The sequence below is a fragment of the Dendrobates tinctorius genome, unplaced genomic scaffold (genome assembly GCF_039654945.1).
Source record: "Dendrobates tinctorius isolate UK_male_01 unplaced genomic scaffold, ASM3965494v1 ptg000254l, whole genome shotgun sequence".
In the NCBI taxonomy this organism is placed as follows: domain Eukaryota; kingdom Metazoa; phylum Chordata; class Amphibia; order Anura; family Dendrobatidae; genus Dendrobates; species Dendrobates tinctorius.
In genome coordinates this window covers 17,518,075-17,541,460 of record NW_027361921.1, presented here as the reverse complement: position 1 = coordinate 17,541,460, position 23,386 = coordinate 17,518,075, and the positions used below count along the sequence as shown (strand labels likewise).

Below are 23,386 nucleotides of genomic sequence, written 5' to 3'. Positions count from 1 at the left end.
TCCGGGGACATCCTCACTACAGACACTCCAGTGAGCAGTCTAGAGTGCAGCAGTTGGGACTCGCGGTCTCACAGGAGGAGGTCCCAATGGAGTGGAGCACTCCATTCTAGACGCACCCGTCTGTATTGTATTGCTCTGCTACACTGGCAAAGACTGCAGTGCCGGAAAACCAAGTCACGTGACTTCAACAGGTCACATGACCTGCTGATGTCAGAAAAGTGATACAATGTTTAGAATTCAGCTAGGATTGGGAACGAGGCTTGTAACGCAAATTTTTCCGGCCATATTTAAATGAGAGTTGTCACCACGCCCCGTAGCGACCGGACAAGTTGTACTTGCGCGTCACTAGCCTTAGATACCGGCCCTGGCCTGCAGTCACTGACGTGCCGGCATGAAATTGACTCGGAAACAAGTGCTGTCCCGGGCGAAGGCGGCAGAACTGGACAGTGTGAGGAAGCTGAACTGCTGGTGAGTGTGCGGGTCGTGGTGCTGTGTCCGGGAGAGCTGTGGAGGTGCTCAGTGCCCGCTCTGCTGCTACATCCATAATGTACAGTATGAAGCCTTTATAAAGATAGTCCTGTACCTCCTGTTCTGCATGACCTCCCCCATAGCAGCGTGACCCCGGGCGTCCCCCCCTCCCCACAGCGTGACCCCGAGTGCCCTCTCCCCTCAGCGTGACCCTGGGCGACCCCCCCACCCCACTGTGTAACCCCGGGTGTCCCCTCCTCCCAGCAGCATGACCCTGGGCGTCCCCCCCTCAGTGTGACCCCGGGTGCCCCCCCCACAGTGTGACCCCGGGTGCCTCCTCCTACCTGCAGCATGACCCTGGGCGTCCCCCCCCCCCCCCACAGTGTGATCCCGGGTGCCTCCTCTGTGACGAACAGCACGAACCGCCGTTCGCCACTTACGAAGGCGACTGACGGGGGTCCCGCTGCCACCAAAACGCGACGGACAGCGGACCGTGTCACCACTATGTCACAAAACCACCACTGACAGGGGTGTATCAGCGGACGGAGGGGCGAGACACAATGCCGGCACACGGCTATCACAGGCACAGTTGGGGCTTATCTTAGTTATCCCACCACTGGCACCATGTGACAAAAATATCCAGCAAGCTACTCTCGCTCTACAATTTGCCGCAGGGGGAGTTTAATTTGGATGCCCCACCACTGCTATCAATCTTCCAAGTACTGCGGGGATTTATGTATATCCCACTTTCTCAGTTCCACTTTGGAACTCGCAGCTCTCCGGTGCCCCCCTTACCCTCAGGTCAGTCAGAGAACTGCACCTAGGATAATTAGTCGCCGGACGGGCTGCCTGTTGTGAACCGGCAATTAGGCTTCTGCAGTAAGGGAATTATCAATGCTGTGGCCGCAGCCCCTCATTCAGCTATATAAGACCCTTCTGGACTGCCAGCAAGCCGCAATAGCAGTACACAACGCGCTGCCACCAGTCACGGTTACTTAATTCCCAGTGTTAAATTAAGAGGGTCTGTGGCAAACCCCTTGAATTAGTAGCGATTATCTATCAAAGGCGTATAGTTCGATTCTTAGAGCATAGAGACAGAACTAAATAATTTTATCATTTATTCCCCGAAAAAGTAGGGAAGTGGTTGCAGATAAAAGTTGCTATAAAATTGAGACATTAATTATGTACAGTACAGATATAAAATAAAGGGATTAAAAACAGAGGTACACTCACGGTTGTTCATGACTCGTTAGGCAAACCCATGCGGCTGAGAAAGAAGGCGGAGCCACACATCTCCACTCATCGGGAGTTCTTGTCAGCACGAGGATTGGAGCTCTTCTGAGCTGGTTTTGCCAAGGGAAGGCCTTATAGGCTTTGCTTTGTGACATCACGGAGAGATGCATTCTGGGTTGGTCCCACCTCTCTCATCCAAGTTATGTTTTGGCTACAAAACTTAGATTAGCTATAACTTTATGGGAGAAGCTGGTATGGACTCATCAGTGGTATCATGTTTCCCAGCGTAATGAGCCCATCAAGAAAACATCAAACATCTATGCGATATGACCGTCCATTTGGGCGCAAATCATATCTCAGGTTCTCGACATGTTAGGACTTCGGAAGTGACACTGTAGCGGAGCTGGGACCGCTCGGATCACAGAGATATGGTTATTATATCTCTATGTTATAGGGCTTTCGCAGGGCAGGCTCTTAAAGGTTTACTTCTAACTCCTGATTTCAAACAAAGAGTTTTTTTTTCCCGCACTTTTTTTCTCTTTCAGCTGAGAGAAGAGGAGCCAAATGGTGTGACAGGAAGTGTCCTGCTAATTAACATTCCTGCTCTGCCAGAGGAAGTGGCAGGGTTGATAAAACCTGGGGGGGAAGGAATTCCTACTACTGACAGTTTACAATGTCCTAGGATGGAGGATTTCTAGCACAGTCCAACAGAAAACATATTTTGCAGACATTGTATATCACACCTCCCCCCTTAAGAGGGCGCCAAGGAGGCATTACCTCTCGGTAATCGGCCATGCGCACCTCATCGGGTACGCCCCGGCGGGACAACCCATCGGCATTGCCGTTTTCACTGCCCTTCCTGTGTTTTACAGTAAAGTCATACTGCTGAAGGGCAAGGCTCCAGTGGAGCAATCTTCCATTGGTTTCCGACACTGTGTGCAACCAGCTCAGAGGGTTGTGGTCGGTTACCACCATGAAGGCGCGCCCGTACAGGTAGGGCTGCAAACGTTGCAGTGCCCACACCATGGCCAGACACTCCTTCTCGATGGTCGAGTATGCCACTTCCCTCGGCAAAAGTTTCCGGCTCAGGTACAATACGGGGTGCTCTTGGTCCCCCGAGTCGACCTGGCTAAGCACAGCACCGAGGCCAAACTCGCTGGCGTCGGTCTGTACCACAAACGGGCGACTGCTGTTGACTGCTCTCAACACTGGAGAGTTGCACAGGGCTGCTTTCAAAGCTTGGAAAGCCGCCTCACAGTCATCTGTCCAGTTGACTGTTTGGGGTAGCCTCTGCTTGGTGAGGTCAGTCAAGGGTTTGGCAAGGGCGCTATAGTCCTGTACGAACCGCCTATAGTACCCTGCAGTGCCCAAGAAGGACTTCACCTGTTTCTTGGTCCTGGGGGTGGGCCAGGACATGTTGCGTCCACTTTTTCTGTCTCCGGACTCATGGAACCCCCGCCTACCCGGTGCCCCAGGTAGTGGACCTTGTGCATGCCTATCTGGCACTTCCCCAGCTTGATGGTCAGGCCTGCCTGGTGAAGACGCTTGAGCACCTCCTGGAGGTGCTGAAGGTGTTCCTCCCAGGTGGAACTGAAGACGGCAATATCGTCTAAGTACGCCACCGCGTACTCCTCCAGTCCCCGAAGCAGGTGGTTGACCATCCGCTGGAAAGTGGCAGGGGCATTCTTCATGCCGAAGGGCATGACCGTGGACTCGTACAGTCCAAAGGGGGTGATAAAGGCGGATTTCTCCTGCGCCTCAGGGCTCAGGGGAATCTGCCAGTATCCCCGACTCAAATCCATGATGGATATGTAGTTGGCGTTTGTCAACCGCTCGAGCAGATCCTCGATGCGCGACATCGGGTGGGCATCAGAGGTTGTGATGGCGTTGAGCCCCCTGTAGTCCACGCAGAACCGGGTGGTTCGATCCTTTTTAGGCACGAGGACTACAGGTGAAGCCCACGCGCTTTTTGACCGTCGAATCACCCCCAGCCTTAACATCTCATCGATCTCTTGGCGCATGACTTGTTGCACTGATTCAGAGATCCGATAAGGTGTTCGCTGTAATGGGGCGTGATTCCCGGTGTCCACCTCATGAACCGCTAACTCCGTCCTCCCCGGTTGGTTGGTGAACACGGGCCGGAAGAGTTCCAGGGTGGCTATCAACTGCAACCGCTGGGACACGGTGAGCGAACCACTTATCTCCATGTCCTCAAGGGACCCATTGGCCTTGGCCTGGGCCAGCATGTCCAGGAGGGGATCTTCCTCCCCATCCTCTGGCAGATTGCAGACCGGTAGGACGCAAGCTTCACGTTCGTAGTGCGCCTTCAGCATGTTGACGTGAAAGGCCTTGCGCCTACCCCGAGCATGGTCAAGCGTGACCACGTAGGTGACCGGGTTGAGCTGTTGGTGGACGACGTACGGGCCTTCCCAGGCTGCCTGAAGCTTATCCGTTGGTACAGGGACCAGCGCCCACACCTTTTGACCCACCTGGTAGGTCCGCTCCCAGGCATTCTGGTCGTACCAGCGCTTCTGGTCAGCCTGAGCCTGCGTCATGTTGTCATGCACCAACTGCGTCAAGGTCTGCATCTTGTCACGGAAGCGCATGACATAATCCACGATGGACACTTCTGTGGGGTTTGGCTCATCTTCCCAGGATTCTCTTATCAACCCAAGGGGTCCCCGGACTCGCCTGCCATACAGGAGCTCGAAGGGGGAGAACCCGGTCGAGGCCTGCGGAACTTCTCTGTAAGCGAACAGCAGGTGTGGGAGGTACCGCTCCCAGTCGCGTCCTTGGGTCTCAACCAGTATGCGGAGCATCTGTTTGAGGGTACCGTTGAAGCGTTCACACAAACCATTAGTCTGTGGGTGATACGGACTCGATACCAGGTGCGTCACCTGCATTTTCTCACAGAGAGCCTCCATTAGGCGAGACATGAATTGGGGCCCTTGATCGGTAAGCATCTCCCTGGGAAGTCCTACCCTAGAAAAGATGGTCACCAGTGCGTCAGCCACCTTATCTGCCCTGGTTGAAGACAGAGCTACTGCCTCTGGGTACCGGGTAGCGTAGTCTACCACGGTGAGAATGTATCGCTTTCCGGAGCTGCTGGGGACGGACAGCGGTCCTACAATGTCCACCGCGATTCTCTGGAAAGGCTCCTCTATCACCGGCAAAGGAATAAGGGGAGCCTTAAGAGCAGGCCCCGCCTTACCCACTTTTTGACAGGTGGCACAGGAGCGGCAGTAGTGTGTTACATCTGTCCCCATCTTGGGCCAATAGAAGTGTTGAGACAGCCGTGCCTTTGTTTTGCCGATCCCCAAGTGTCCAGCGAGTGGAATCTCATGGGCAATCCGCAACAACTCAGTTCTGAACTGATAGGGGACGACCAACTGTCTTTCCCTCAACCACTCCTTTTTAGGATCTCTGGGTACTGTCTCCCGGTACAACCTTCCTCGTTCCCAGAACACCCTCTCCTTATCAGGCTTGGAGGTGGGCGTCTTGGCGAGACGTCTCAATTTCTCCAGGCTGGCATCTGAGTGCAGAGCAGCCTGGAACTCCATGCTGGAGGCTGCCAGAAGTGACGTCAGGGTCCCCTCTTTACTGGGACCCTCTGGAACCGGCTCTGGGTTCACCTCTGGTTCAGTCTCTCCTGTAGCAGCAGAGGGTCCAGAAGACAGTGCGTTACCTGCGATCTGGGCACTCTGACTGCGTGTGACAGCTGCTATGTATGCTGTCTCCCTGGGGATTTCTACAGACCCACCAGCCGGTGCTGCCCTGGGCTCTACCTCCCCATCCACCCCCAACACTTCAGGAGCAGTGCTACTTATGGGCCAGTTACCTTTCTCGGTGGCACTGGTCAGCTGCATGGCATTACCTTCCTCATGGTCCTCATGCACCTCCCCATTTCCTTGAGCACCGTTGCTTGCTCCTGCCAGGGGTTCCTCAGCCGTCTCACTCCGCAGAGTGACGGGGCTGAGCACTTCGGTACCTGTGGACACATCTACCGCTTCAAAGAAAGGGTTAACGGGTTCAGTCGGCACAGATACATCAACATCATCATCATCCTTCCTAGGAGAAGAATGGTTATCAGTTTGCTTTGGCACATTCACATCAGCATCATACCTGGGGAAAGAATGGTTGTTAGTTGCATCATTACTCATCAAGGCTTTAGCAGGTAACACATTCAGTTTCCCATCATCAACATCATCAGGGTTAACGTTACCCTTATTATCAGTTTGGGGAAGGGTGTCAGGGACATAGTATGCAACCATCCTCCCCAAGTCAGTCCCCAATAAAACATCAGTGGGCAAATTTTCAGACACTCCCACCTCCCTCAACCTGCTCCCAGCACCCCAGTCAAGAAATACCCGGGCCACTGGCAAGGGACAACGGGTGCCTCCAATCCCGGTGACAGTCAGGGTTTTCCCCTCAACAAACTCTTCAGGGGCCGCCAGTCCAGGACGGATGAGGGTTCGTTCAGCCCCGGTGTCCTTGAGGCCTGTAGCAAGACGGGCCCCCACCTGAACAGGTCGAACGTTGTCGTCAGCCCTCCCAACCACACCTCCCACCAAAAGAACAGAGGCGTTGGGCCCGGGGGCCTTGGCTGGGGGGTTCTTCGGCCTATTCGGACAGGCGTAAAAGAAGTGACCAGGCCGCTGGCAGTGGTGACACAGGCGACTGTCAGTAGCCGGCCTGTTGTTGGCAACAGGGACAGGGCCTCCGGAGGGACGGCTAGCTGGGGCACTGGGGTTGGTTGCAGGCTTAACCCCTTTCCAGTTGGTGGCGACTGGCCTCCGCGTCTCGGGCTTCCGGTTGGCCTCGTAGTTGTCGGCGATCTGCGCCGCTTTGTCCGCATTCGTTGGTTCGCGGTCCAGGATGAACTGTCGGACTTCAGCTGGGCAGAGATGCAGGAACTGGTCTTTGATCATCAAGTCCCGTATCTGCTCAAAGGATTCAACGGACAGTCCATGGATCCACTGGTCAAAGTGGGTCCTGAGTCCTTGCACCACATCACTGTAGCTATCGTGTGGGCCACGTTGGAGGTGCCGGAACTTCTTTCGGTATACCTCAGGTGTCAGCCGGTATTTGGCGATCAGCGCCTGCTTTATGGCGTCATAGTCGTCATCGGCTTCTGGCGGAAGAGAAGCAAATGCCTCCAGGGCTTTGCCTTTTAGCCCTGGGGTCAAGCACCTTGCCCATTGGTCTCTAGGCAGCTGGTACTGTCTGCAGGCTTTCTCAAAGGCTCGCAGAAACGTGTCCAAGTCCCCGTCCTTTTCCATCACGGGAAAATGCTCTGGCCGGGGTTTAGGAGTCTGGACGCTGCTGGGCTCCCTGCTTCGGGCTGTGGGGGCATTCCACCCCCGCTGGAGCATCTCCAGCTCATGGGCTCTCTGAGCTTGGCGCTCGGCTTGGGCCTCCTGCCGGTATAGCTGGATCATCTGCAGACGTCCCACATGGTCTTCAGCAGGGAGTTGCTGCAGGGCCAATTGCAGATAGGGGTCCAGGACTTCCTGGCTTCCGGACTGCACCAGCTGGACCCCTGCGGCTGCACCATCGGCACTGGTGCTGCCTTCTGCGCCCTGGCTCTCTTCCCATTGCACTAGAGCCGTGACCAACTGGGCTTTGGTCTTGTCGGTGACATCAATCTGCCTTGACGTGCACAGGGACCTCAGGGTGTCCTTATTAAGCTGCTTATAATAAGATTCTCCCCGCGTAGCCATGGTTGCCAAATAAAAGATAGGAAAGAAAAACGAAGAAACGGGAGGGGATACTTGCACGTACACAAAAATGTCTCAGGACTAATAACCACTGAGTCTGTTCTCCAAAACCTATGATGCAGGATTCACGCAGGAACCGTGCAGGTTTTTAGTTAGAGGAATGATTGCTCAATCCAAATCACTAATGCTCTAGGATTATCCCACCGCTCTGCCACCAATATGTGACGAACAGCACGAACCGTCGTTCGCCACTTACGAAGGCGACTGACGGGGGTCCCGCTGCCACCAAAACGCGACGGACAGCGGACCCTGTGTCACCACTATGTCACAATCCCACCACTGACACGGGTGTATCAGCGGACGGAGGGACGAGACACAATGCCGGCACACGGCTATCACAGGCACAGTTGGGGCTTATCTTAGTTATCCCACCACTGGCACCATGTGACAAAAATATCCAGCAAGCTACTCTCGCTCTACAATTTGCCGCAGGGAGAGTTTAATTTGGATGCCCCACCACTGCTATCAATCTTCCAAGTACTGCAGGGATTTATGTATATCCCACTTTCTCAGTTCCACTTTGGAACTCGCAGCTCTCCGGCGCCCCCCCTTACCCTCAGGTCAGTCAGAGAACTGCACCTAGGATAATTAGTCGCCGGACAGGCTGCCTGTTGTGAACCGGCAATTAGGCTTCTGCAGTAAGGGAATTATCAATGCTGTGGCCGCAGCCCCTCATTTAGCTATATAAGACCCTTCTGGACTGCCTGCAAGCCGCAATAGCCGTACACAACGCGCTGCCACCAGTCACGGTTACTTAATTCCCAGTGTTAAATTAAGAGGGTCCGTGGCAAACCCCTTGAATTAGTAGCGATTATCTATCAAAGGCGTATAGTTCGATTCTTAGAGCATAGAGGCAGAACTAAATAATTTTATCATTTATTCCCTGAAAAAGTAGGGCAGTGGTTACAGATAAAAGTTGCTATAAAATTGAGACATTAATTATGTACAGTACAGATATAAAATAAAGGGATTAAAAACAGAGGTACACTCACGGTTGTTCATGACTCGTTAGGCAAACCCATGCGGCTGAGAAAGAAGGCGGAGCCACACATCTCCACTCATCTGGAGTTCTTGTCAGCACGAGGATTGGAGCTCTTCTGAGCTGGTTTTGCCAAGGGAAGGCCTTATAGGCTTTGCTTTGTGACATCACGGAGAGATGCATTCTGGGTTGGTCCCACCTCTCTCATCCAAGTTATGTTTTGGCTACAAAACTTAGATTAGCTATAACTTTATGGGAGAAGCTGGTATGGACTCATCAGTGGTATCATGTTTCCCAGCGTAATGAGCCCATCAAGAAAACATCAAACATCTATGCGATATGACCGTCCATTTGGGCGCAAATCATATCTCAGGTTCTCGACATGTTAGGACTTCGGAAGTGACACTGTAGCGGAGCTGGGACCGCTCGGATCACAGAGATATGGTTATTATATCTCTATGTTATAGGGCTTTCGCAGGGCAGGCTCTTAAAGGTTTACTTCTAACTCCTGATTTCAAACAAAAAGTTTTTTTTTTCCCGCACTTTTTTTCTCTTTCAGCTGAGAGAAGAGGAGCCAAATGGTGTGACAGGAAGTGTCCTGCTAATTAACATTCCTGCTCTGCCAGAGGAAGTGGCAGGGTTGATAAAACCTGGGGGGGAAGGAATTCCTACTACTGACAGTTTACAATGTCCTAGGATGGAGGATTTCTAGCACAGTCCAACAGAAAACATATTTTGCAGACATTGTATATCACATCCTCCTCCCTGCAGCGGGCCCCCTGGTGCCTCCTCCTCCCTGCAGCGTGACCCTTGGCGTCCCCCCCCCTCTGTGTGACCCCGGGTGCCCCCCCCACAGTGTGACCCCGGGTGCCTCCTCCTACCTGCAGCATGACCCTGAGCGTCCCCCCCCCCCTCAGTGTGACCCCGGGTGCCCCCCCCACAGTGTGACCCCGGGTGCCTCCTCCTACCTGCAGCATGACCCTGGGCGTTCCCCCCCCCCCCACAGTGTGATCCCGGGTGCCTCCTCCTCCCTGCAGCGGGCCCCCTGGTGCCTCCCCCTTACCTGCAGCGTGACGCCGGGCGTTCCCCCCCCTCCCCGCAGCGTGACCCTGAGTGCTCTCTCCTCCTCGCAGCGTGACCCTGGGCGACCCCCCCCCTCAGTGTGACCCCGGGTGCCCCCCCCCCCACAGTGTGACCCCGGGTGCCTCCTCCTACCTGCAGCGTGACACTGGACGTCCCCCCCTCCCCACAGTGTGACCCCGGGTGCCTCCTCCTCCCTGCAGCGTGACGCCGGGCATCCCCCCCCGCAACATGACCCCAGGTGCCCCCCCTCCCTCCCCGCAGCGTGACCCTGGGCGTTCCCCCCTCCCCACAGCGTGACCCCGGGTGCCCCCGTCTCCCTGCAGCGTGACCCTGGGCGTCCCCCCCCCCTCCCCACAGTGTGACCCCGGGTGCCTCCTCCTCCCTGCAGCGTGACGCCAGGCGCCCCCCCTCCCCGCGGCGTGACCCCGGGCGTCCTCCCCTTCCCCGCGGCGTGACCCCTGACGTCCCCCCCCCCCTCCCCGCGGCGTAACCCCGGGTTACCCCTCCCTCCCCGCGGCGTGACCCCAGGTGTCTCCTCCAGTCAGTGGGTATGAGATTTCAATAAATCCCGTTGACTTTGCTGGAACTGTTAGATAAGTGAAACAAAAATTAACCCCTAAAGAACCATGCCACCTAACCTGCCTGGTGTGTAGCTCAGGTATGTAGTAATACACACATAGGCATCGGCGTGCAGGGACTGCTGAATACTAACACTCCGCGCCATAAAGGATCAAAACCTATAAGGAAAGGCTCCGATCGATAATGCAGCAGGGAGTCTTTATTGAAACACAATGAGAAGGCAAGCAGGCCAATAACCAAAGCAGTCCGCTACGAAGTTATTACTGGCGCCACCGCCTGGTAGAAAACAATGATTGCAGCAAGCAAAATTATCTCTAGATATACAGTTAGGTATATATATTTTTGGACAGAGACAACATTTTTCTAATTTTGGTTCTAGACATTACCACAATGAATTTTAAACAAAACAATTCAGATGCAGTTGAAGTTCAGACTTTCAGCTTTCATTTGAGGGTATATCCACAATAAAATTGGATGAAGGGTTTAGGCTTTTCAGCTCCTTAACATGTGCCACCCTGTTTTTAAAGCAACCAAAAGTAATTGGACAGATTAAATAATTGTAAATAAAATGTTCATTTCTAGTACTTGGTTGAAAACCCTTTGTCGGCAATGACTGCCTGAAGTCTTGAACTCATGGACATCACCAGATGCTGTGTTTCCTCCTTTTTGATGCTCTGCCAGGCCTTCACTGCGGTGGTTTTCAGTTGCTGTTTGTTTGTGGGCCTTTCTGTCTGAAGTTTAGTCTTTAACAAGTGAAATGCATGCTCAATTGGGTTCAGATCAGGTGACTGACTTGGCCATTCAAGAATATTCCACTTCTTTGCTTTAATAAACTCCTGGGTTGCTTTGGCTTTATGTTTTGGGTCATTGTCCATCTGTAGTATGAAACGACGACCAATCAGTTTGGCTGCATTTGGCTGGATCTGAGCACACAGTATGGCTCTGAATACCTCAGAATTCATTCGGCTGCTTCTGTCCTGTGTCACATCATCAATAAACACTAGTGACCCAGTGCCACAGGCAGCCATGCATGCCCAAGCCATCACACTGCCTCCACTGTGTTTTACAGATGATGTGGTATGCTTTGGATCATGAGCTGTACCATGCCTTCGCCATACTTTTCTCTTTTCATCATTCTGGTAGAGGTTGATCTTGGTTTCATCTGTCCAAAGAATGTTCTTCCAGAACTGTGCTGGCTTTTTTAGATGTTTTTTAGCAAAGTCCAGTCTAGCCTTTTGATTCTGTATGCTTATGAGAGGCTTGCACCGTGCAGTGAACCATCTGTATTTACTTTCATGCAGTCTTCTCTTTATGGTAGATTTGGATATTGATACGCCTACCTCCTGGAGAGTGTTGTTTACTTGGTTGGCTCTTGTGAAGGGGTTTCTCTTCACCATGGAGATTATGCTGCGATCATCCATCACTGTTGTCTTCCGTGGGCGCCCAGGTCTTTTTGCATTGATGAGTTCACCAGTGCTTGCTTTCTTTCTCAGGATGTACCAAACTGTAGATTTTGCCACGCCTAATGTAGCAATTTCTCAGATGGGTTTTTTCTGTTTTTGCAGCTTAAAGGGAAGGTGCCGTGTTTTTTCATAATTTAATGTAAAAAAGAAAAAAGTATAAAAAGATATTGTCCCCTAAGCTTGACTCAGTGGTATGTATGGTTTGTTTTTTTTACGGTATTAATGCAGCCACTGGGGGCTGCCATCTTACCTTTCTGGCTGCTGAACGACACTTTCCATGCTCGTTTACGGCAGTCCCTGGGCATAAGACATAACGGTCGGCTCCCGACCCTATCTCTATCATTGCAGCAGCATTAGGCGTGAACTGGGCACGCCTCTGTGGGCAGCTCAATTCACAGCTGTAGGTGTGGCCAGGCGCCATCTTATTAGAGCCCAGTACTTTCCTTTTAGCTCCATTTACACTCTATTGCAAGCACTGTTATCAATGATGCTGTACTGTTCCAGCATAAGGGCTTGGATGTTAACTCTGCACATACCAGCTGCAGGAGAGGAACCAGGACGAGCTCCTGGAGACCGAGCTGCTCTTTCCAAAACACCCGACCAGCTGCTCCCTGCTGTTTCAAAACACTTGGCAATCTGCTGGACATTTAATCCTCTCCTGTGTGATACTGACTGCTGAGCTGTGTATCTAATCCTCTCCTGTGTGATACTGACTGCAGAGCCGTGTATCTAATCCTCTCCTGTGTGATACTGACTGCTGAGCTGTGTATCTAATCCTATCCTATGTGATACTGACTGCTGAGCTGTGTATCTAATCCTATCCTGTGTGAGACTGACTGCTGAGCCGTGTATCTAATCCTATCCTGTGTGATACTGTCTGCTGAGCCGTGTATCTAATCCTCTCCTGTGTGATACTGTCTGCTGAGCCGTGTATCTAATCCTCTCCTGTGTGATACTGTCTGCTGAGCCGTGTAGCTAATCCTCTCCTGTGTGATACTGTCTGCTGAGCCGTGTATCTAATCCTATCCTGTGTGATACTGACTGTTGATCTGTGTTTGTAATCCTATCCCATGTGATAGTCTGCTGAGCCGTGCATCTAATCCTATCCTGTGTGATACTGACTGCTGAGCCGTGTATCTAATCCTATCCTGTGTGATTGATACTGTCTGCTGAGCTGTGTATCTAATCCTATCCTGTGTGATACAATCTGCTGAGCCGTGTATCTAATCCTATCCCGTGTGATTCTGCTCTCCTGAAATACTCTGTGCTGCTGTCACCCTGCTGGATTTATGTGTGAACTACATGGTGGTATTGTGTAAAGTATATGGCGGTATTATGTGTGAAGTATATGGCAGTATTATGTGAGAACACTATGGCAGTATTATCTGCTAAAAGGGGACCCATTCTAGGGTGGTTCTGGCTGAGCATCTGCACACGGGTCAGTGGTAATAGTTAGGTGCAGTCAGGGGAGGGCTGGTGAGGCAGCTGAAGAGAGGGGTCTCATTTTTATCGTTACTGAATGGCTCCATTTCCCCCCAGCCTGCTTCCCAGCATCACCCCAGGCTGTGCCCGCTTTCACACATCGCCAGGACAGGATCTGAGGAGGGGAATGGGGTCTCTGCATGCAAAGTCTGGATCAGAACAGGCCATCAATCAGCAGAAATGTTTCCTGGATTTCTGTGGTGCTGTCACCCTGCTCCTCCCCCATATATCTCCCTCTGTGCCCCCCATAGACCAGCACACTGCTGTCCTGAAATACTCTGTGCTGCTGTCACCCTGCTCCCAGAATCCTTCCTGCCTGCCATCCTCGGTGACCGAAGACCCCATTCCTCTCCTCTGATCCTGTCCTGGCGATGTGTGAAAGCGAGGCGACAGGGGCCTGATGTATGGTGGAAGGAGCAGGGCGACAGCAGCACAGAGTATTTCAGGAGAGCAGTGTGCTGGTTTATGGGGGGCACCCTGTTCAGTGCCAGGGATTGTACATAGAGCGCTGTGTTTTATACACATGGATGGACCGTCTGCTTGTCTGCTCCACAGAAATCCAGGACACATTTTTGCTGATTGGTGACCTGTTCTGGTCCAGACTTTGCATGCAAAGACAGTAACTTTGCAGGCCCCATCAAAATGGCTGATCACTGTGTTCCTAGATGTCATCCTCTCTTTTCCCTTAGCAAACACCCAGAAGGGGAGGAGAGGAGTGACGCCACACCCATGTCAGCAGATTCCAGTAATGTGAGCTAGTTGTACACTAGGTTTTTGTGCCAAATTTCAGTAGCTGCTCCCCCTAGTGTTAACAAGTGGAAATGCCAAACTTTTTAAAATTATTTTTCACATTTTGCAAAATTAAAAACAAATGATAATGTATTTAAAGAACATGTAAACATTAATTCTTTGCATTATTTTAATTGCTGAAAAAATTTTTTTTGGATGGCACCTTCCCTTTAAGGATGGCTTGTTTCACGTGCATGGAGAGCTCCTTTGACCGCATGTTTCCTTCACTGCAAAACCTTCCAAATGCAAGCACCACACCTCAAATCAACTCCAGGCCTTTTATCTGCTTAACCCCTTTCTGTCATGTGACGTACTATCCCGTCCATGTGCCCTTGGACTTAATTCCCAGGGACAGGATAGTATGTCACAGCGATCAGCGGCACCCACATGGTGATCGCCGCTGATCGCGGCCGGGTGTCAGCTGATTATCACAGCTGACACCCGGCACAATGTGTCAGGGGCAATCATGGACCGCCCCCGACACGTTAACCCCTTGCACACTGCGATCAAACGCGATCGCGGAGTACTGGGGGTTAAAGGGAAGCATCGGCAGGGAGGGGGCTCCCTCTGTGCTTCCCTGAGCCCCCCCCAGCAGCGCAATGTGCAGCGCTGCTGCGGGGGGCTCCATCCCTGCAGGTCCCCGAATCCAAGATGGCGACGGGGACCTTCGGGGGCCTGCACGGAGCTGGCTTCCTCATGCCTGCAAAGCGCAGGCAAGGAGGAAGCCTTGTGCAGTGCCTGTGACAGATCGCTGATCTGTGATGTGACAGATCAGCGATCTCTGTCACAGGACAGTGATGTCCCACCTGGGACAATGTAATAAAGTAAGAAAAAAAAAAAAAAAAAAGTGTAAAAATAATTTTCAAAAAATCGCTAAATAAATAAAAAAAAAATATTCCCTAATAAATTCATTTTTTGGAAATAAAAAAACAAACAATAAAAGTACACATTTGGTAACGCCACGTCCGTAACGACCCGCCCTATAAAACTGTCCCATTAGTTAACCCCTTTAGCGAACAGCCTTAAAAAATAAAAATAAAAAACGAAGCAAAAAAATAATGATTTGTCATACTGCCGAACAAAAAGTGCAATAATGCGCGATCAAAAAGACGCATATAAATATGCATGGTACCGCTGAAAATGTCATCTTGTCCTGCAAAAAACGAGCTGCCATACAGCATCATCAGCGAAAAAATAAAGTTATAGCTCGCAGAATAAAGCGATGCAAAAATAATTATTTTTTATATAAAATTGTTTTCATTGCATAAAAGCGCCAAAACATAAAAAAGACCTAAATGAGGTATCGCTGTAACCATACTGACCTAAAGAATAAAAGGGCTTTATCAATTTTACCGCACGCGGAACGGTGTAAACGCACCCCCCAAAAGAAATTCATGAAACGCTGGTTTTTGTTGATTCTGCTTCCCAAAAATCGGAATAAAAAGCGATCAAAAGATGTCACATGCCCGAACATGATACCAATAAAAGCGTCAACTCGTCCCGCAAAAAATAAGACCTCACGTGACTCTGTGGGTCAAAATATGGAAAAATTATAGCTCTCAATATGTCGTGATGCAAAAACTATTTTTACAATAAAAAGCGTCTTTTAGCGTGTGACAGCTGCCAAACATAAAAACCGCCATAAATAGTAAATCAAACCCCCCGTTATCACCCCCTTAGTTAGGGAAAAATAATAACATAAAAAAAATGTATTTATTTCCATTTTCCCGCTAGGGTTAGGGCTGAGATTAGGGTTAGGGGTGTGTTGGGGTTAGGGTTGGAGTTAGAATTGGGGGGTTTCCACTGTTTGGGCACATAAGGTACTCTCCAAATGCAACATGGCGTCTGATCTCAATTCCAGCCAATTCTGCGTTGAAAAAGTCAAATGGTGCTCCTTCCCTTCCAAGCTCTGCCATGCGCCCAAACAGTGTTTTACCCCCACATATAGGGTATCAGCGTACTCAGGACAAATTGCAAAACAACTTTTGGGGTCCAATTTCTCTTGTTACCCTTAGGAAAATAAAAAATTGGGGGCAAAAATATCATTTTTGTGGAAAAAATACGATTTTTTTTATTTTCATGCCCGGGCATTATAAACGTCTGTGAAGCACTTGGGGGTTCAAAGTGCTCACCACACATCTAGATAAGTTCCTTAGGGGGTCTAGTTTCCAAAATGGTGTCACTTATGGGGGGTTTCCACTGTTTAGGTACATTCGGGGCTCTCCAAAGGCAACATGACACCCGCAGAGCATTCCATCAAAGTCTGCATTCCAAAACGTCACTACTTCCCTTCCGAGCCCCGACGTGTGCCCATACAGTAGTTTTCTCCCACATATGGGGTATCAGCATACTCAGGACAAATTGGACAACAACTTTTGGGGTCCAATTTCTCCTGGTACCCCTGGGAAAATAAAAAAATTGGTGACTAAAAGATCATGTTTGTGGAAAAAACACGATTTTTTTTTATTTTCACGCCCGGGCGTTATAAACTTCTGTGAAGCACTGGGGGGTTCAAAGTGCCCACCACACATCTAGATAAGTTCCCTGGGGGGTCTAGTTTCCAAAATGGTGTAATTTGTGGGGGGTTTTCATGGTTTTGGTACATCAGGGGCTTTCCAAACGCGACATGGTGTCCGATCTCAATTCCAGCCAACAACGTCAAATGGCGCTACTTCCCTTCTGAGCTCTGCCATGCGCCCAAATAATGGCTTACACCCACATATGGGGTATCAGCGTACTCAGGACAAATTGCACAATAACTTTTAGGGTCCTGTTACCCTTGGGAAAATAAAAATTGGGGTGAAAAGATCATTTTTGTGGAAAAATATGATTTTTTAATTGTACCGCCGTACGTTATAAACTTCTGTGAAGCCCTTGGTTCAAAGTTCTCAGCACATTTGTAGATAAGTTCCTTGGGGGGTCTAGTTTCCAAAATGGGGTCACTTGTGGGGGGTTTCCTCTGTTTAGGCACATCAGGGGCTCTCCAAGCGTGACATGTCGTCCGATCCGAATTCTAGCCAATTTTGCATTGAAAAAGTCAAACGGCGCTCCTTCCGTTCTGAGCTCTGCCATGCACCGAAACAGTGGTTCCCCCCCCCCACATGACAGGTATCAGCGTACTCAGGACAAACTGCACAATAACTTTTGCAGTCCAACTTCTCCTGTTACCCTTGGTAAAAAAAAAAAAATTGAACCTGAAGTATTTTTTTTGTGAAAAAAAGTTGAATGATCATTTTTTTTTTAAATATTAAATTCCTGTGAAGCACCTGAAGGGTTAATAAACTTCTTGAATGTGGTTTTGAGCACCTTAAGGGGTGCAGTTTTTAGAATGGTGTCACTTTTGGGTATTTTCTATCATATAGACCCCTCAAAGTGGCTTCAAATATGATGTGGTCCGTAAAAATAAAATGGTGTTGCAAAAATGAGAAATCACTGGTCAACTTTTAACCCTTATAACTTCCTAAGAAAAAAAAATTTGGGTTCCAAAATTGTGCTGATGTAAAGTAAACATGTGGGAAATGTTACTTATTAAGTTTTTTGTGTGCCATATCTCTGTGATTTAAGGGCATAAAAATTCAGAGTTGGAAAATTGCGAAATTTTCAAAATTTTCACCAAATTTCTGTTTTTTCACAAATAAACGCAAGTTATATGAATGAAATTTTGCCACTAGCATGAAGTACAATATGTCACGAGAAAACAATGTCAGAATCACCAAGATCCATGGAAGCGTTTCAGAGTTATTACCTCATAAAGCGACAGGTGATCAGAATTATAAAAATTGGCCCGGTCATGAACGTTCAAACCACCCTTGGGGGTTAAGGGGTTAATTGAGAATGACATAACAAAGGGATTGCCCACACCTGTCCATGAAATAGCCTTGGAGTCAATTGTCCAATTACTTTTGGTCCCTTTAAAAACAGGGTGGCACATGTTAAGGAGCTGAAACTCCTAAACCCTTCATCCAATTTTAATGTGGATACCCTCAAATGAAAGCTGAAAGTCTGAACTTCAACTGCATCTGAATTGTTTTGTTTAAAATTCATTGTGGTAATGTCTAGAACCAAAATTAGAAAAATGTTGTCTCTGTCCAAATATATATGGACCTAACTGTACACGGAAAAGCCACAATGTCAGGAGCAGAAAGTGGGCCTGTTTATAATAGGTCAATTACAAAGTGCACAGGACTCCCACAAATAGAGAGAAAACCAGGGTGCTGACATAGAGGACATATATCATACAGCTGTAGTACTCGCAGGTACGCCGGATGCAGTGACGAGACGCGAGACGGTTTGAACTTTAAAGTGTAACTTTTATATATACTGTATATATAGATGCCTATAGGGACTATCTTGAGCAACCAAACAAGCTAATGGCTCGCCCTCCCAGGGCTGTGAGGTATTCGGTACCGGGCCGGTCTCTCAGAGGGGAATGTCATAGCAGCTGTGACCCGGTCCGTGGCCCTGGGCGTCCGTTGTAAAAGGGGAATGTTGAGTGTGTGGATGATGATTAAAGTTTATGAGTGAATGATTCGTGACGCCACCTGTGGTGTTGGGCAATGAAGATGTTAAGCCGACGCTGCAGACAGATCCTCTGGGACAGATGGTGTGGTTCAGCAATGATGGTGTAGCCCTCCACTGGCAGGGCTGTAGTCCCAGGGCAGTGTAGATGGAGAGCTAGTGAGGAGAGCGTAATGGTGCAGTGTTAAGCACAGAGATGTAGCAGTGCTGAGTGAGCTGGCGCAGGAATAAGCGGAGGACACCAGGGCATGTAGTTCCAAAGCTTTACTCACAGTCTGTTGTGCATACAGGTGCCCGCATCCATGCTGTGTCATCCGGGTCAGGAGCTCAGTCAACCTCCAGGCAAGATGAAGTACTCCGTTCCAACACTCCGCCAATATATGCCTTTTCTGAACGTCTCCCTTTTGCGCCTATTTGAAGTACTCACAGTACTGAGTTACACTGGAGTTCCTCCTTTCAGATGTTCTTACAACTCTACTTGTACGGCAGACAGCTGTAGCCTGCTTCGGGGACTCCTTACTACCTAGTCCCGGCTCACTCTCGTTGCTGTTGTGCCCCAAAGTCTTGTGTGGGAGTAAAGTGGTGACAACTTCTATTCCTCCGGTGTCTGTCGCAGGACCATTAGTATCCATACAACCTCGGGGACCGGACCCCGGCCATGCGCTGTGAACTTGGGAAGGGTTCTGCTCTAACCCTATTCCTTAGTCCTCCTCTCCTTACGTTCCGTACTAATCCTTCCTTCTTATGGAGAGAGTCAGACTTTCCATCAATGTTCCTCTCCTGTGCCAGCGGACACAGGTCACTGAGGTCGGCTGCAGCACTTCCTTCATCCATCCCACTCAAGGGATTTTCAATCCTCCACTGACTCTATTAGACTGACTAAATCCTAAACTCTTCCCTCTCTTTTGGTGCCAACTAAACTCCACCCGCCTCCCAGCACGCTTCGTGTTCCAAGCAGCGAGCCACCAAAGGGTGCTTTGCTACACTACTGTGTTGTGTGGGATGCAGGTGTGGAGCGTGGTCAGGGGTCTCCACCTTACCTGAATGGTGGGGTACCACACCTCAGGAGGAGGTGCAGTACCTCTGTGGTGACTGAACCCTCAGGGGCGCCACAATAACAATAATTGTCCTCGCAAGGATCAACACAAGAATACACTTGTAATGCAAACACGACTAACCTGGCAAAGACCGGTCACTATAGGGCTGTGGTATGGCCGACTACGGGTCCTTAATTACAATGTGTCACTTATCCTCTCTGACGTCCGGCGGAGTACTGGTCGGCGATCTTCGGGCGCTCCTAGGCCCAGGCGAGATGGGGGCACAGCAGGCTCCTCAAGAGAGTTCTGCGGCATGGTGCCCCCCGGCGGAGGCAGTGCGGTGTCGCCCAGGGGCTGGAGAATGGAGGCTGCAGCCCCAAGATGGGAACGGGCGACGGTGGCCCCGAGTGGCTGCAGGCAAGCAGCAGTCGTAGCCCAGAGCTGCATTATGGGGACCGCGGGTGGCAACGGACAGGCCGCAGCCACGGGCTGGAGTGGAGCGGCGATGGCCGCTCGGACTACGGGGGGTGTTCCTCTGCAGGACGGCTCGGTGCCGTCTTCCTTCTGGCCAAGGTGAGTCTCCCTTCCGTCTCTCCTGTCGCTGCTCTGTTCCCTGGTCTCTGGCGGAGGTCTTTACTCTGGCTCCCTGGCGCCCTCTAGCTCCTGTGCCTCTTCTCTCCTGCTCCATCGTCGACTGACTGCTGCTGGCGTCCCCAGCCCCTTTTATGTAAGCTCCTCCCCCAACCTTTCTAGAAGTCTCTGCGGTCCGTCTCCTATTTCTGCCCCCCGGAAACAGTCCCCCTAGGAACCTTGGTTCCTGCCCGGACACACAACGGGGACTCCTCCTTCTACACAGCTAAAGAAGGAGTCATGGTTTCCCTGCAGACAGCAATGGTTACACAACCCCTGCGCACGTTTCGGTAGGGGAAGTGGCATCATAGCTTCCATAAGCCCAAACACCCCCCCCCCCATCCAATCAAGATGTACGTACTAAAAGTCAAAAAAACGGATTGGATTGGTGCTTGGTGTGATGCTGGTGCCGTTGGATTGGTGCATGAAGCACCGACGTCGCCCAAATCTGCAGCGTCAACAGGGGCGGACCCGCTGCAACGTCATCCGGCACCACCCACAGGATCACATGAGCGGAGGACTTGCCAGTGAGCGGTCAGTGCTGAGAGACGCCGTCAGCGGCACCTAACCCGGAGAGAGTCGGCACACGGAGACTGAGGAGAGAGTGAAGAAGTGGGAATTTATAGCAGATAGGAGTTATAGCATCCGTGTAGCTGATCCGCAATGAATCGTCAGCTCCTAGTACGTGATCTTGGTCACATTATAACTAAACGTTGGGAAAGTGTTGATATACTCTAGCCCCTTTGGTACACTTCTGGTCAGTGGGGCTATGGAACCTGGGGCACACCAATCACTGTGACCCCACATCAGATGTGTTCTGTGCATACAGTACATGAGCGTGCACCTAGGGGTGTATACCCACAGACTCTACTGAGCCTGTATACGCTCTGCATGCTTCTACTATTGTGTTCTGACCCATCCCTGGGGTATGAGTACGTGCAGATTTTGCTGCAATTTTGCACAATGAGTCCGCAACAGATTTTTTTACTACCATTTTACCTGATGGAAACTTAGAGTGAACACTAGCTTAAGTGGCTTCTAAGGTTTATAGACTTGCCTGCCCCTGGTTTCAAGGAGTAAATTGAGATTTGTGTAGACTCCTGTTTTGTTTTGTTCTGTAATATAATCTCTGATAAATGTTCCCTGTTTCAGAATTGTGCATTTATACACATTTTCTCTTTTATTCCAGGGGAAGCCGTCTTACCGATGTGAGTATTACCTTCATGCCTCAGACATCGTCCCTCTGGTTGTCCTAGAACTATTCTGATCACTACATAATCTCTGTTTATGCAAGGTCAAAGAAATAAAAGTAAGAGGCAGCGTATAGGACGTGATATGTTGGAAAGCTGAGCCATTCTGCTCCCCAGGTAGCCGTGTTGTTAAATAGATGTCGAGCCATTACCATAAGAGCTCCCACATGGTCCATTGTAGTAGAAGGTAGGAAGGCATCTTTCCTAATTAAATCCATCCTACTGGGCACAAAATAGTTAATAGCGTTATTAATGATGCTTGTTAGAACAGGTTTTTTATGGATTACATCTCCTTATTTTCACATTGATTGCTATTTTGTTGTTAAAATTAGAATTTATTTAGGAGCGTTCAGTTTAGCGTCATAAATGCCAACGATCACTGAACACACATGACGTGCCTTTGGTCGAGTACAGTTAGCAACTATTCCATTGTGTTGATTTATTATACACTCCCTGACAGAAGTTATGTCGCTTATGCATATTATGTAAATAAAAGCTTATAACCTTATAAATTCATCCATTGGTTGTATAAATTATTCTTTTGAAAGCTGAAACTCTCCGAAATGTGGTTTAGGTTAAGAAAATAAATTGCCATCAATGCAGAAAAATTGATCATTTAATGGACACAGAATCTGTGACCTAGTGTTCGGGTACTCACCTGCACACAACCTCCGATCCACACAAGATCTCCTTCTCTACTCCCTTCTTATCTCCTCTTCCCACAATCACATACAAGATTTTTCTTATGCCTCATCCCTACTCTGGAATTCGGAACTCCAAATAAAGCCCTTAAAGGGAACCTGTCAGCAGGATTGTGCACGGTAACCTACAGACACTGGCTGGTCAGCCCCGTTATACTGAACTAGCCATGAACCCTTTCTACGCCCGGGTGGCGAGCATTTTAATTGGTATATGGTCTCCCATCCTGCTATGTGCTGCCACCCTCCTATCCTGGTACGCATGGCACCCCTCATTCCTATCCTGGTATGCATGGTACCCTCACCCCCCCCCCAATCCTGGTATGTATGGAACCCCATTCTTCATCCTGGTATGCATGGTCCCCTCACCCCCCAATCCTGATATGCATGGTACTCCCTCATCCCTATCCTGGTATGCATGGTACTCCCTCATCCCTATCCTGGTATGCATGGTACTCCCTCATCCCTATCCTGGTATGCATGGTACTCCCTCATCCCTATCCTGGTATGCATAGTACCCCTCATCTCCCAATCCTGGTATGCATGGTACCCCTCATCCCCCAATCCTGGTATGCATGGTACCCCTCATCCCCCAATCCTGGTATGCATGGTCCCCTCACCCCCTATCCTGGTATGCATGGTCCCCTCACCCCCTATCCTGGTATGCATGGTACCCCTCATCCCCCAATCCTGGTATGCATGGTCCCCTCACCCCTATCCTGGTATGCATGGTCCTCTCACCCCCCCTATGTATGGCACCCCTCGTCCCCCAATCCTGGTATGCATGGTACCCCTGATCCCCCAATCCTGGTATGCATGGTCCTCTCACCCCCTATCCTGGTATGCATGGTACCCCTCATCCCTATCCTGGTATGCATGGTACCCCTCGTCCCCCAATCCTGGTATGCATGGTACCCCTCACCCCTATCCTGGTATGCATGGTACCCCTCGTCCCCCAATCCTGGTATGCATGGTACCCTTACCCCCCCAATCCCGGTATGTATGGCACCCCATTCTTCATCCTGGTATGCATGGTACCCTCACCCCCCCAATCCTGGTATGTATGGCACCCCATTCTTCATCCTGGTATGCATGGTCCCCTCAACCCCCCTATCCTGGTATGCATGGTCCCCTCACCCCCCTTATCCTTGTATGCATGGTCCTCTCACCCCCTCCTGGTATGCATGGTCCCCTCACCCCCTATCCTGGTATGCATGGGTACCCCTCACCCCCCTATCCTGGTATGCATGGCCCTCTCCCCCCTTTCCTGGTATGCATGGTCCCCTCACTCCCCTTTCCTGGAATGCATGGTCCCCTCACCCCCCTATCCTGGTATGTATGGCCCCCTCACCCCCCAATCTTGGTATGTACAGTTGTGGCCAAAAGTATTAACACCCCTG

The 23,386-nt window shown here is 50.3% G+C and overlaps 1 protein-coding gene across 3 annotated transcripts in view; it reads left to right on the top strand.

Annotated features, from left to right (window-relative positions):
• The first annotated feature begins 274 nt into the window (after window positions 1-274).
• CFAP410 (cilia and flagella associated protein 410) overlaps window positions 275-23,386 on the top strand; it is a 154,583-nt gene continuing 131,471 nt past the window's right edge. The window contains exons 1-3 of one of the 3 annotated variants that reach the window (XM_073558208.1): window positions 359-468; window positions 21,228-21,246; window positions 21,333-21,475. Coding sequence is in view for 2 of the 3 variants with exons in the window: in XM_073558206.1 (XP_073414307.1) it covers window positions 292-468 (177 nt within the window). In the remaining variant the exon portion in view is untranslated. Of the gene's footprint in view, window positions 469-21,227; window positions 21,247-21,332; window positions 21,476-23,386 lie in introns of all 3 variants that reach the window. The other 2 variants (XM_073558207.1, XM_073558206.1) reach the window with 2 other exon arrangements.